General features: G+C 39.6%; 1 protein-coding gene across 2 annotated transcripts; it reads left to right on the forward strand.

Annotated features, from left to right (window-relative positions):
- Positions 1-2,698: 2,698 nt before the first annotated feature.
- On the forward strand, positions 2,699-15,093 carry vsx2 (visual system homeobox 2). 2 transcript variants are annotated; one of them, XM_036150908.1, is made up of 5 exons: positions 2,699-3,245; positions 3,466-3,550; positions 3,836-3,959; positions 13,788-13,968; positions 14,201-15,093. In XM_036150908.1, the coding sequence occupies exons 1-5, from the start codon at positions 2,822-2,824 to the stop codon at positions 14,578-14,580; spliced, it is 1,194 nt and encodes a 397-aa protein (XP_036006801.1). In that variant the 5' UTR covers positions 2,699-2,821; the 3' UTR covers positions 14,581-15,093. The 2 variants fall into 2 exon arrangements, with proteins under 2 accessions (XP_036006801.1, XP_036006802.1); XM_036150909.1 differs by having other exon boundaries at positions 2,701-3,245; positions 14,264-15,093.
- Positions 15,094-15,369: the final 276 nt, after the last annotated feature.

The following is a 15,369-nucleotide window of genomic DNA, read 5'->3' on the forward strand; positions in this document are numbered from 1 at the left end:
CAATCCGATGTGCCCCGGCCCCTTAAATTAGCTGTCAATTAGTGCAAATTAATCAACTCCTCGCCTAATTAAGCAATGCCAACGGGCAGCTACCAAACATGCCGTTGTCGAGGGGGGGCCATGAGAAAGCTGCGGGCCTTTCAAACTCTGTGAAAGTTGTGGAGAGCAGAGAAGAGAAGAGGAAGGGGCGGGGGGCGCGCATCACATCACGCCCTGCAAGTGCAGCTCATGCTTGGGTTTTTTTTTTTTTTTTTCGGCCTGACTCGGCACTACATGTTTGCTGTCATCAGGTTGCCTGGAGCCTGTTTCACCACCAAGGGGTTTGACTCAGCACCCACGTCTTGCAGAGGTGGGATTCTGTAATGCAGAAGTATTGGGATCTGCTGAAATTGGTGCGTAAAATGCGTGCATGCCTTTGCACAGTAATACACTTGATGTGTATTGAAATGGGAGGTTTTTACCCCTGTGACACGTTTTCATATTTCTAAAAGCTTTTAGGACTCTTTCCCTCTTTTCAGTTTTGCTTCATTGCAGGACAGCGACAGCAGGATGAAGCGGTGAGGAGGAGGGGGGGGGGGGATGTCAAGTTCAAAAGGGGAAGTGGTTTTGGTTCATAGGGAGTGAAAAAAAAACAGCAGATGTTTGCTTTTTTAATCTGCATCCGTCCATCAGATCTTGTAGATCTTTGATGGGCAACCCAATCTACACGAATGACTGAACTAAATCTCCCCTTAATCTAGAGCCTTATTAGGAAGCCTCTTTTCTGCATGTAAATCAGGCTGCGCCCATCTCACAGAAGACGGATTAATGGAGAAGAAAACAGAGGAGAAAGCGTTCAACCACAAACAAACAAACAAATAAGCTCTATGGATTGCGGGAGGAGTGATGATGGAGTGAGAGGCCTTTTCTTGCACACCCTTCCATGTTAATAAATGACTCTCTCCCAACAGGCTGGTGTTGCATTAGCATATCCTAATAACATTGATTTCTTCATTAATAGAATTTCCACTAAATAGGCCCTAATTACTTTCAACTGGCCAAGAAGATATTAGCGCTGCAGCACTGTTTGCAGAAGCAATGTTTTGCCCTCTTGTCAATCAGCTGCTTATTTGACTTTTGCGAGGTGAATCAGGGTGCAGCTCAGCGCTTGTGCAAAAACGCTTTTATTTTACGGGCCATTTTTAGTGGATTAAGTGAGCTCAAATCGTGCGTAATGGTGTAAGCGTTCACGGGACGCTATGATTTGCATGATGCGCATGCGTGTGGTTACCCTTTGCCTTGTAGCATTTTTCATACAGCACCTGTGTGTGTGCGTGCACTAACCTGTATAAGGACGCAATAATAATAATAATAATAATAATAATAATAATAATAATAATAATAATAATAATAATAATAATAATAATACGCAAGGAATCATTTTTATTTCTAAAACAGAAATGTTGAATTTGCAAGGTTATTTCATTTTTTGACAATAAATACAATTAAAATACAAACTATACGTGCTACTATATCACCCTGATGATGATGATGATGATGATGATGATGATGATAATTTTCACAAGGCATATATTATCTATATTGTTTATTTTGTATTTATTTTAGATCATATTTTATTTCATATTGATTAATTATTTATGTCGAATTAGTTAGAATTATTATTATTAATGGTAGTCATATGCAATTTAACAGATATCTTGATTTTGTTTATACTATTTCATATCATATTATTTTGTAGGCATTATGATGATGGTCCATATTATTATTTATTATTATTTAACTAGTGGTGGTAGTAGTATTAGGCTATTTACGAATTGTTAGTATTTTGTCTTTAGGTTTTAGTTTTATTTAGTCACATTTTATATTTATTATCATTACTGTGGCGGTGGTTTTATTGTAATGTTAATCCTAAAATACGTTGATAAAATATTAAGTATTTGCATGTATTCGTATTATTATTATTATTATTATTATTATTATTATTATTATTATTATTATTATTATTATTATTATTATTATTATTACATTTCAGCTGCTGATGCTGGTGCAGCTGCTGCTGTGGGATTAGCGCCCTGCAGGACTGCGTCCATCTCCTCCAGCTGTCGTTTTTTTTTTTTTTTCTTTTTTTTTCAGGGTGGGCCTTTGATTCGCGTGTGATGAGTTTCCCGGAGCATCTGGAGATCAATTATCCATCCGAGTTGTGAGCCGGTGGTTGGGCACATAGATCATACTTGGCTCTGTCTCTGTGTTTACATGTGTGTGTAATGCTTTCCGCGAAAGGCACTGCACGCAGATTTAGAGATTGGGGTAATTTTCTGTAGAACTGCACCATTTCAAAGACATGGGATTTCAGGAGGAGGGGTGAAACAGGTTTAATTTGCTCTTGCTTCGCTGACGAGCATTAAAGGAGAAGGTCTAATGTATCTAATCTGATGCTGCTTTGTTTGTTTGATGCTTTGCAAAAAATAAATAAAGGTTATCCCAATAGTTTTGTTATATATAATTATAAAACCTGCGTTTTAGTTTATTTAATTTTTTGTTCAATAGTTTATTTGCTAAAGCCTCTGTAGTTCCTCTTGACAATCCTCAGAAAAAGGCAGCGATGTGTTAGAGAGTGCGTAATACATCCATGATCCACTGGAATCCTGAATCCTGGCAGCTGATTGGCTGCAGGGTGCAGCCTCTTGTTGGGATGGACCTGTTGGATAAAAGGACCATTTTCTAAACGACCGTGTGTGTGTCGCTGAGGATCATGCACGAGGAGCCCTCCTGTGAGACGACATAATAAGAAATATATCTTTCAAGGACCATCCATAGCACCATGACGGGGAAGCAGGGCGCAGTGCTGTCGGAAAGTTTAAATCACTCGGAGAAAACCTCTCTGGGTGCAAATGGAGGGAGCAACATTCACCAGCCGAAAAGCGGCGTCAGCCACCCACCGACCAGGTGCACCGGCTTCGGCATCCAGGAGATCCTGGGGCTGAATAAAGAGCCGCCCACCACGCCGAGGAGCCCGCTGAGCTCGCTGCCCGCCGGGGCGCACCTGATCGCCGCCAGGTCGGTGCTGGGCCCCGCCGCCGTCGGTGTGGGCGTCGGGATGGGATTAATTGGCCCCGGTGGAATTCCGTCGTTTTACAGCCAGCCCGCTTTCCTGGAGACGGTGCTGTCAGAGGGGCAGGACGTCCACCTGCAGCACCACAGCAGAAGCGTGAGGCCGCTGGAGCCCAGCCAGTCCGCCAGCTCAGGTGATCCACGGACACTCGTGATAAATCCTGCAATTATGCTGCGACACGAATGACACGAGATTTACCACGATAGGGAGATTGTTATTATGCTTGTGCGAATGATAACATTGAAATATATTGCTTTTTTTTTTTTTTTTTTGGTGAAAGTGTTTAGCTAAAACGTATTTGCATTAGTTCTCGAAGCTGTCCTTAAAAACGCTTCCCACTGTTTTTGATCCAGACTCCGAGGATTTATCTTCAAATGAACGAAAACACACAAAGTCATCGATCAGCCAGAACAAGAAACGCAAGAAAAGACGCCACCGGTTGGTGTTTTTTTTTTATTCATCCAAACAATTATTATTTCTGAAGGGTATTCTGAAACAGACACGATTCATGGCTAATTATTCGATTAGATCAGTTTTATTTCGCCTTTAAAGATGCATTTTATTTTAATTTGCTATTATTTAAGTGCTTTTTTATTTTCTACCCAAGATGTGATTTCCATAACTTACAAATAATAATAACAGAGAAAAACAAAGAGAGGTTGCATCTTCCAGGGCGCATTTGCAACTCCATGGTGTGTTTACGAGCATAACCCGTTTCTACAGAACCATATTCACCTCGTATCAGTTGGAGGAGCTGGAAAAGGCCTTTAACGAAGCGCACTACCCGGATGTGTATGCCCGAGAGATGCTGGCCATGAAGACAGAGCTGCCTGAAGACAGAATACAGGTAATAAATAATGTCTGTTATCTCAGTGTTTATAAAAGGCCTGTATTCCACAGTGATCTCTAATTAATTATATTTATTATAAACAAATGTAGTGCACTGACCTTTTTTATTCCCCTGGAAGAAAATGTTAACTATACACACACACACACACACACACACACACACACACACACACACACACACACACACATATATATATATATATATATATATATATATATATATATATATATATATATATATATATATATATATATATATATATATATATATATATATATATAATCACTTTTGTAATCACTGTAAAAACTGAAACCAAATCATAGTCATTTTATAATAAAAAAAATACAGGAGTGGCTGTTACGTATCTCATAAATTAATGAACAATTTCAAAAATGCTGCATTTGTATGTTATCACTGTATAAACTGAAACTTAAATATAGCCTCTCTGAGGCTGTCCTGCTGCCAAAACTTTACTGTAATCTTGAAATGGTTATAGCTTCCCTAATTTATAAACATATGGTATATTTGTATCTGTTATTTCTAGAAAATGTATTTCTTTGAATGTTTTTGCAAAAAAGGGCTCATGTTAATCTATAAAAATTAAATGACTTTGTTTTTTAATTATATGCAGTTAAAAGGTCGAAGTATGATGAATAATGTCTTTTTAATTTTGGCTATATTAGTTTCTATTATGATATGTGGTCAAATTTAGAGAGGGGGGGGTCTTTATAGTTTTAGACAGTTACACAGCAAACCTTTTAAGTCCAGGACTTCATTATATGTGAATGAATTCTCATTTATAGCTCTAAACCCCATGTTACTAAGGGGTATGGTGTCCCAATTATTAAACATTGATTTTTCAGGGGGCCTAATTGCAAATATACTTCTCGGTTAACATATTTTAATGTTCCATTATATTTTATTTCACTGTTGGTTCATCTTAATAAGTGTGAAAAGCAGAAAAGATCAAATATTTTTGATTAAGATGTTTTACCATATAACAAACATTTGAATAATGTATAGCTTAATATAAAATGTTTGTTTTTTCTCAATAAGCAAAAACAAATATAGTAGAAATGCTGTTTAAAATACATTTTTTTAAAAAACAAAACCACTAAAAATATCTACATTCACATTATTTTGATGCATTATCAGTGAGAAAACAGCACTAAGTTATGTAAAATGTTTGCACACTATATGAGAAGTAATCCAACCATAATTAAAGATTGTTTACCTAAAGTTGTGTATTTTGAAACAACTAAACTATTTAGAATATACTTTATTAGTAAATTAGCAAAACATTATCAGAAATATGCATAAATTTAAATATATTGAACTAGATTTATTCCTGTATAGTCCGTCCTTAACAAGCATTACAATCATGATCCATGCTGACATCTGCTGCAGGGTGAATACCTGTTTATGTTATTTTTGTAGGTCAAGAAGGACACAAGTACAGAGACAAATTGTGATAAGAGGGAGTGTTTAAGTGATGAAAACATGAAGAACTTACAGGGAAAGTCACAGGGAGAGCAGGTCATGGAACATGGACAGAGAATCAGAGTAACCGAAGAATCCCTCAGTGAACAGAGAGAATAAGCTAGTTTATGTACTGAGGCAGGAGTGGAGAATGACAAAGGACCCAGATGAGCTAATCAGAGGAAATGTGGAAAAGCTATGATAGGGTGAAAGTGGGGAAGCTGAGGAAGGGAGACTAATTAACACATAGGAAGCTAAACTAAGACACAAAGAACCTAAACCAAGGCGGAAAGAGTCCCAGAGATCTAATTAAATGAAATCAAAATGTATAAAGATCAGAACTCAAGAAATAAACAATAAAACTAAACAAAAAGGAATTAACTAATATAGTAACACCCTACTGGCAATATTAACAATTGATTATGGTTAGACCTATTAGAACATAATAAACAACTAGAGAAAGATGAAAACACAGAAGAAAATCAAAACCGAAACACATGTTGAGCACATAAAATGTGTTTACATGACACATTTTAGGTCACATACTGTGTGTTCACACAGCAGCAACTTTTGACCCAGAGCGTTACAGCCTTGTGGATGCCACAAGGCTGTAACGCTGTTCCCCAAATGACCTTTCTATTGCTTATTTGCATGTTCAGGAAATGGGGAGTGCCCCCCCCCCCCCCCCCCCTACGACTCACCTCTCTGTGTTTTGTATATTTAAAAGAAAAATGGTGTTCAACAGTATGGTTTTCAGCGGTATGAAAACTCCATTTGATCATTTCTGTAATTAAAAACCTAAAGTTTAGACTGGTCAGACCTCAACTTAAAACAGCATTTCTATTTTATGAAGAATGTATTTCTGTTTGCAAAATGAAAAGACATTTTGTAATGCTTACTTGGTGTTAGGATCACCCTACAATGAGACGGGGGGTGTATGTATGTATGTATGTATGTATGTATGTATATATATATATATATATATATATATATATATATATATACTTTATGAAACCTTTACTCTTGCTTGTAACAGGGGGACCTCCAAGGTTTTTTATAATTTATGTTGAAATAATCTAGCTAAATATATGTATCTTTACCTAAAAAGCTTTCTATATATGCACTTATATATCTATGTATAGACCCATTGTATGAAATTAGAATATTATCATACAGTTTATTTATTTTAGTAACGCAATTCACCAGTGAACCACGTTTAATGAATTACACAGATAGATATTTTCAAACCTTTATCTCTGTTAATTACTAGGATTTTCTACTTGCATATGATAAAAACCTGACATGATTAAAAATCAAAAAGAAACATTTTTAATACTGAACCACTGGCTTCATGAAAATTAAATGTAATACCTGCTTCAAAGTTGTTATTTTCCAAACATAGTTTTAATCTGATAAACGAGCCTCATAGAACACAGATTCTATTTTTATTGAATATATTAATATCAGATTGATATTTTTAGGGCTTAATGTTTCTAATAAGCTTTAAAGTGAAGTTTTTTTTTTCCTTTCCAGAATGGGTACCGTGAGAGGAAGGTGTGTGTGTTTGATGTGTGGCTGGGCGGATTGGCAGAAGGAAATGGTTACCCTGGCATCCGTATATATGCATGAACTGTCACTGTGTTTCCATCCAAGTAATCAGCAAGAACTGAGGAAGTATCAGCTTTCAAGGAAGGCTCCCTCTCCTCACTACATGAATAAACAGCCAACAGATACAGGGAGGGAATGTTGGTGGTTGTTGTGTGAATGGTGCCCTGGGTAAGAGTCTCCTCCTGCCACCCTACATACCACTAAACACACCACCACTCCCACTGACAATGTCCCTTCTGCAAAAAACAAAAAAATATGAATAAAAAAGAAATATGCAACTTATCAGATGCATTGAGAGTATAATTCAGTACTACTCTGGTATGTCTGCCTCAAATATATTTGCGTTACTACCTCCTCAAATCCGAAGTGGTAATAATGATGAAAAAGGAAATAAATGACGAGAATGGGGTTTGTGTCTCTGCAAATAGATTAAAGTTTTGTAGATCTAAAAGAAAAAAAAGTATTTTTCTCCCTTTGGTTATTGTATAAGCATCAAGTTCATGCTAGAATAATGCAGGAATATACAAGTTTAAACAAGAGATGATTAATAGTATACTAAAAATTTAAATGGCCCTTTAATTTACACTGCAAAAAGGGAACTAAAGGTATGTAAAAAAAAAATTCAAATTAGTACATTTTTACTTGATTTGAGCAGCTAAATAAGACTATTTGCCAATAGAATGAGTATTTTAACCCTAAAATAAGATAATTAGAAATACTTCGCTTGAAATAAGATGATGGAGATGAATTGTTATTATTTTAAATGCAAACTTCTTATTCCATTGGCAAATAGTCCTATTTACTTGCTCAAATCAAGAAAAATACTCTTATTTCAAGAAAAAATTACTTACTTTTAGCTCCCTTTTGTGCAGTTTAGTCTGTATTGTAAACTTTGTTCAGACAACTTTGCTGTGTTTGAGGATTTCCTTACACACTGCACACACCATGAGTGCAGGAACGCATTCCCCTCTGACAGTTTCAGGTGCAATTCAGAAACCTTTGCTTTTGTTTTGTTTTGCAAGCGAGCAAGGTGACCCCTGGTCCTTGCCGCCCTGAGTGGTGAGCCATATCTGCAATATTCAGTACCAGGACTGAAGGCAGCAGGATTCCACCTTTAAGAGACCCGCATTTGATTGATGTGAATATCCTTAATAATGTGGGTGCATAATCAACATGAGGATGTGAATGCAGAGTTTATTTTTCCATCTTTCTCTCTCTGTCTCTCTGTACGAATTGGGGGGTCACAGGTTCCCTCTCATGCTGCTCTGGTGTTTAAGGGAAAATGGTTCCCCGCAAAAAATCGATCACTTTCGCCCCCCTTCCTGTCTGAACAAAGCGGGCTCTCCTCCTCCTCCTCCTCCTCCTCTCCCTGCAGCAGCAACATCTTCGCCAGGACAGATAATCTCTCATCAGGCGCAGTTGGATGTGAAACAATTTGTTCTCGGAGAAGGAGCCGCTAACGACCTAATCAAGCTATCAAGGCGGAAGAAGATTGCGGTGTGACCTGGACCCATCCATCTGCCAGGGCGCCTTTTTAATCTCATTCTCATTAGGGGGCTGCAACAGTATGGCCGCGAATAAATAATAAAAAGGGAAATAAATAAATAAATAGGCCCGGGCCCGCTTCTCTCCTGGATAAAATTAACACCCAATTTTCCTCATTGAGTGTAATTAGTTAAATCAGACGAGCTCGGGAGGTTGGCTCTGCTCCTGCTGCCGTCGATGGAGAGGCGCAGGGAGTTCAAATGAAATAACTACATTGAATTTATTAGCGCGGGTCAATAGCGCCGCTCCCCGGAGTCCCGGTAGTTTAATTTCCCGTGATATTTGCCCGCCTGCCCGCCATCGATTGGGCCTGAAATTAACTTATTTTTCAATCAGCCTCGGCGCGCCCCTGGGTCGCTCCTCCTCGACGCTTTTACGCACTGGCTTCTTTTGAGAGACAGACAAGCAATTTCTCAGAAAGAGAGAGAGAGAAAAAATATCTTGTATGAAATAAGGATTATCATCAGAGCTACCTGGGGAGAAAAAAAAAAAAAGCTTAGAGGCCGTTTGGTCTTCTTGCAGTTTAATATTTAATACCTGCGCCCTTCTTTTTGCCTCCTTCCTCTTTTCACGAGAACCATCAAAAGTGTATGAGTTTGAGTGTTTAACACCTCTGTGTTGTTCTACACAGTCCATTCAGCCCCTGTTAGCTGACACAGAGCCTGCTGGGCATGCAACATCTAAACATCTAAACAACAGGGGTGCCTCCAGAAAGTTTTCAAAGGGCAGCCAGCCAGATGGGGGCCACTGATGATCTTTGGGTGGGGTGCATGTCGACCACTTTTGTTGCTGTTTAGTGGCTTATTGAACTAAAAGTTTTCTGTGACAACTAGCGAGAATGACTAGCACCCCTGACCTGTGGTGCGCCGCAGGAGTCAGTACTTGTACTTGTCTTTTTCAGGCATGCACACAGGGAGTGTTTGAACGGATGACCAGATATGGAGCATCAGTAAGCCTGCTGTGACTCAAAAACTCAGAACTTGATTTTTTTTGTTCAATATAAAATAAATCTTAATCATTGTTAGGTTATTGTTTTAAAGAAAAACTCAAAACAGTTTGTTATAAAAAGATAACAGAAACAATTAGGTGTTTGTGAATTGTATAATACCTTTTGACTTGAATATATGATCCTGACAGCATTTGGCACAGCGTCCAGGAGTGTGTTTAAATAAATAATTGCTACAATCCATCAAGGTTTGTCCCTCACCTCACTAAATCCACCATTTACCCATTTGGTATCTTGAGCGTTAGGCTAAAGCTGTCTGCTAAAGATTTAGCTGTGATTTTTGATAAGCAACAAAAAAATTGACAAACCAATTAGACCTGCTGTTTTGTGTAAATATTATCATCTGTGAGATATTATGGAATAAATCCACTCAGGGTCTAACCAGCAGCTTAAAAAACAAAGTCGTGCTTGTGTTTCATCATGTTTGGACTCCTGCAGTGTTCTTTATTCTAGCTTAAGTAATATAAAGCTAAGCTGCAAGACCAGGACTGCATTCCATGCTCACTTCATCCCAGAATCAATGTAGCAACATTGCCTGCTGGTCAAATTCAGGATTTAGCACAAAATCGTCTTCCTGGTCTAGAAAACAATAATAAGTTTAACATATCATTTATCTGCCATTTACATCTGTTACCTGGTAACTCCGTGAACTTCCCCTACACCACTGGGGTCTTCCAATCAAGGCCTTCTGAATGTTCCTTGACTGAAACACATGGAGATTAGACTCTGTCCACGCTTGCAGAACAATCTCTGTCTGTAGTTTAAGGCTGCTCACTATTTTATTTCACACTTACCTTTTTGTCCTTTTCTTTGACTGTCACTTCCTTAGCTTTGTGGTTGCAATTGTTGAATGTATTATTTGTATTTCATCCTTGCACCTTTCAAACATAACAACGGTCATGTTTGAAAGGTGCTATAGAGATTAATTTCACCGATTTACCTAATCTCTCTACTGTCATCGATTATAAGGTGAAGGGCTGGAAGTGAGAGGCCGACTGTGACATACAAAAGTTAAAGCAGGAATAAATAAACAAATAAATAAATAATTAATTAATAAATATTGCAACTCACTGATTTTGGAGCTGAAAAAAATAAAAAGGTAATTTGACTAAATTGTAAAACTAGCATGACTTTGCATGAAAAGCTTTGAATAAAACACCTAAAGTAACTTTCCATGCTCCTATATAAATACTGGGGGACAAAATTAAAATAAAAGTTTAAGATTTTCAATTTCTTTTCTTTTTCAGAAGAATGAATATTACAACGATAAAATTAATCACCAGGAGAGACAAATTTGTTGGCACTTTTGGCAAAGATGTACAAACAGTGTTAAAATAAAGTAACCTCTCGTTGCAGTTGCGATGCATTACATCGCATTTTTCCTCAGTAGCCCGAATTTTCGAGTCTGCGGGTCGGAAAATTTACCTGAAACTGCCCTTAAAGCCAATATTACGCGTTGGTGCAACAGGATGGTACCTGACTTCGACATTCATGATGGCTGCTACCAGTGTTGTAGGACTCGAGTCCGAGACTCAAACTCGAGTCCGAGTCATTAGCTAAATTTAGAGACTCGTGACTTGACTTGGACTTGCACACTGATGACTCGAACTTGGACTCGGACTCCTACATTCAGATCATTCTGACTCGGAAATTGAGAAAAAGACTCGACTTTTTTTTATATCATTAGGCTATAATTTTAATATGTCATTAGAATATTATTTGGTGTATGATTTTATAATATCTAAATGTCGTACCGCGCACGTGACGTCACCATCTCATCAGCAACGCCCCTTGCCGCTAAGGAAGGGCAAACAGTGTGAGCTACAGCTAAGCTTGGCTCACACACGATATGACCGACTTTTCCGCTGTTAAACTTTCACAAAAGAATGTCCAGGTGCCCCTTTTACTGGTAGAACTGTGGAACAACATACCAACGTTCAGCTCAAACGATGGCTTGAGTGTCGTGGGCTCGGAAAGACTGGAAAACTGGCCAAGTTGATAGAAAGGTAAGTCGTTGTTTTTCTCCTGCTCGGCGTTCATAGCGTCATCGGCCGTTTTTTTTTTTTCTGTTTGTAGTCACCGTCCAGGAATCGGTATAAATTTTCCGGCCCGCCGAACAATTTAGTCCGGTCCGGTGGCCAAATGCATTATCATTATCCAACGGCTGTATCTCCTCGCTGCATCGACCGATCCACACCAGATTTGTTGTGAGTAATGGTGGAACGCTGCCGAACGCGTTTGTGGGAATCGCCCGGTGGACGGGCAAGGAAAATGCGTAACAGCATCTGCGGTGGCGGGCGGACCCCGCCCGCCGGCCGGCACCGCGGCGGTGCGCGAACCCCGCCGGCCGCCCGGAGCCGCGGCGGTGGCCAATAGGCCGGAGTGCGCTTGGCTGCGAGGGCCGATCGACTCCGCTTGCGGCTTTAACATCCTTCATATGCGGCCTATCAGCGTACCTCGAGTCGCTGTTGCACGTTCCATAACAACAATGTTTAAAAACCATGGTTAGGAGACGTCTTAGACTTGGAAAAAGCGGTAGTTTTACCGAGTAAAACCAAGGGTAACTACAGCGAAAGAGTTATTAGTGCAATGGAATGTTACTGCTTCATGTCATACATCACACGTCAATAGTGACTCGACTCGGACTTGACTCGGATGAGTAGTGGACTCGACTCGGACTCGACTCGGATTTTTTTTTAATGACTTGGACTTGACTCGGACTTGAACACTGGTGACTCGAACCTGGACTCGGACTCGAGGCATAGTGACTTGACTACAACACTGGCTGCTACTCGCAGCAACATTGAGTAAAACCTCATACTTTGACTGTTTCTAGCAGCTCTCAATTATTTATGTAACATTTTAGTCAGTCGAACAGGTGCTGCCTTTCAGTGTTCATCAGATGGGATGTTTCTGTATATTTCCACAAAATACTGCCCAGAACAGCGTTATTGTCATTGTTATAATTTTAACAACAGTGCTAGCGTCCACGTTTTTTCCTACTGTCCGACAAGATGGAAACTGGAATGCAAAAAGCAGTAAAAAGAGTCGCAGTCTGTGACTCGCTAGTTCCGACCCCCAAGGCGAAAGGAGCGCACCATATAAACCGATGCTGAAAAATTAAGAAAATTGCATCTTTAATATGAGAAACTTTTCTATATGGAGAAAATAAATTGTGTGTTAACAAATAATTTTTAGCAAAAACCTGACCAGCATAAATATTACTGTGCCAGCTGTTAATTTGTAGAATCAGTAGAATGGTCTACTTCTCTGTCATTTCATATGTTTGGAAGATGTTGTGCCCTTTTGATGATCTCTTTAGATTGTACAGAATCCTGGGTCATCTCTTATATTCTTTTCAGTTCAACCCCAAAGACTTTTGTTAAGATTTTGGTTTGGGGAGTGATATGACCTTGGCAGAAAACAGATTTTGTGTGTGACAAGCCATTTAGATTTTGGTTTGACATGTTTTGGATTATTTTTCCTCTGAAAAAGCTATTTCTTTTAATAATTAAAATTCCCCTCGTATTTAAAAGAGTTCATGACCCACATTTTCTAACAAGCTTTCCAGAGCCTTTGTTAGAGAAACAAGCCTCCGTAATCACATTTCTATCACCGTTCTTCATAGTGAGCATGGGGTGCTTTTCCACATATACCACAAAGTTCCATCTCAGACCCATATGCCCAAAGCATCTGGTTTTGACCAGACCTTTGGAGAGAACTTTGGGGTGAACTCAATCTTTAGGGTCTCCTGGCACAATCAGAGAAATGTTGTGTATGCTGTTAAGTGCCAGGAGGACTATGACCAGTTATACACTGGGGAAACAAACAAGGGTGGTAGCCTTTGAGTCTAATTGCTCCCTTTTTCCGATGCTGTTATTGTGAGTATGACTCAGCTCTCTGGGAGCAATTGGTTGTTGGGCTGATGGTCCTCTTTTGCATATGAACTACCAGTTTTGATTTCTATCGTTAAACTAGGTGAAGGTATTGCTTATAAAGCTGAGTCTACCTCTAATTCTTCAGAGTGAAGAAGTCTCTCAGAGCAGAGACAAAACATACAAAAAAAAGAACCCGTCCATAAGACCGATCCAATTTATTTTTATTTTTACACCTGGATTATTCATATGTGTCAGGACACTGGCAGGGAGTGGTAGACATTAATCCAGTGGCTATCTTTCCTGTCCCAGGTATGGTTTCAGAACCGCAGAGCCAAGTGGAGGAAGAGGGAAAAATGTTGGGGCCGCAGCACGGTGATGGCTGAGTATGGACTGTACGGAGCCATGGTGAGGCACTCCATCCCTCTGCCAGAATCCATCCTCAAGTCTGCCAAGGATGGCATCATGGAGTCCTGTGCTCCTTGGCTGCTGGGTAAGACTGAAATCTCTCAGTTTCTGAAATCCTTTTAACCACCCTCATCCTGTTGCATCTTAACAACCCTCTTTCAGAGGTCAGAACTGGAGGTCGTGTCCATTTGAGGCACATTTCTCGCATCTATTTGTTGTTTCCACATTATACGAGCATGCACCTAAATCCAGCACCCAAGTAATTCATTGCTGTTATTAAATTCTAAACCGGAACTATTTTTGCTTGCTATTTTCAGTCCAAGATGGCTTACCAGTGAGCAGACGTTATTCTAAATCTGAATACCCGCAACTCTTTACAGGGATGCACAAAAAGTCCATAGAGGGAACAGCTCCTCCACCGACAGGAAAGTGCGATGCCCCGCAGCAGCCAAAGGCTCAGAGGCCAGAGGACGCTGAGGTGGAGGAGAAGAGGTCAGAGGGCAAGCCCGTCATTTCTAAAGAGGAACTGAGAGAGAACAGCATTGCTGCCCTCAGGGCCAAGGCTCAGGAGCACAGTGCCAAAGTGCTGGGGACAGTTTCTCATGACAGACTGTTGGAGGGCAAACAGGAGATCCAGGTGGCTGAGGAGAAGGCCAGCGATGCCGCCAGTCCAGAAGAGGAGCAGAGAAGTCCCTAGAACCAATCCAGAACCTGGAGACTGTTGTTGTCAAAAGCGATGGCATCGGATTGGTTGCTTTCAGTTTAAATCTGGATGAACTGACTTTGATTTCTACCCGTCACTGACTTCTTCTTCAAACCGGCCCCTATCTGGACTTCTATAACTTGTGAAATGAACTTGTTGGTTGCTACCAAGAAGATGCAAATGCACTTTTTTCTGATTTTCTTTTTGAAACTTACTCCTGTTTCTTCAACTACTAGAGGACTTGACAGAGTAGCAGCAATAGACAATAATGTAAATAGACCTTGAAGTTACAAACGGCCTGATGAGCAAAGGCTACTCAAGTACATGTAAAAGGACATTAATTGCAACCAGTGACCTATAATTTACTTCCTGTCTTTTATTCTGACTGTGCTTATACAATTACTAAATGGAAGCATTTTAGAGGAACCATCCCATCGGCAGTAAGAGAAAGTTGTTGTCCTATATCATGCTGTATATAATTGAAATATAAATCCTTAAAATATCTTTCATGTGGTCTTTCAATGTCGGTGTTTTTCATTTCATCATGTATAAGTCAAAATTCGAAACATAAAATAGAAATGACTTTATTAAATCCGTTTGTGATGTCTGTTTTACCTTCCTTTCAGAAGATCGTACCGTTCGGTGTGGAAATGCTGGTCGTGGTGTCAGTGTAACTCTTCACTGACATGAAGTCATGATGAATGTGGAGTAGCTATTTTTTGCTTGATGCTCCGCCGGCTGTAGTCATTAGGAGATGGTCCACGGCTGCATGCTTGGGTTAGC

Source organism: Fundulus heteroclitus, chromosome 19, assembly GCF_011125445.2.
Source record: "Fundulus heteroclitus isolate FHET01 chromosome 19, MU-UCD_Fhet_4.1, whole genome shotgun sequence".
NCBI lineage: Eukaryota > Metazoa > Chordata > Actinopteri > Cyprinodontiformes > Fundulidae > Fundulus > Fundulus heteroclitus.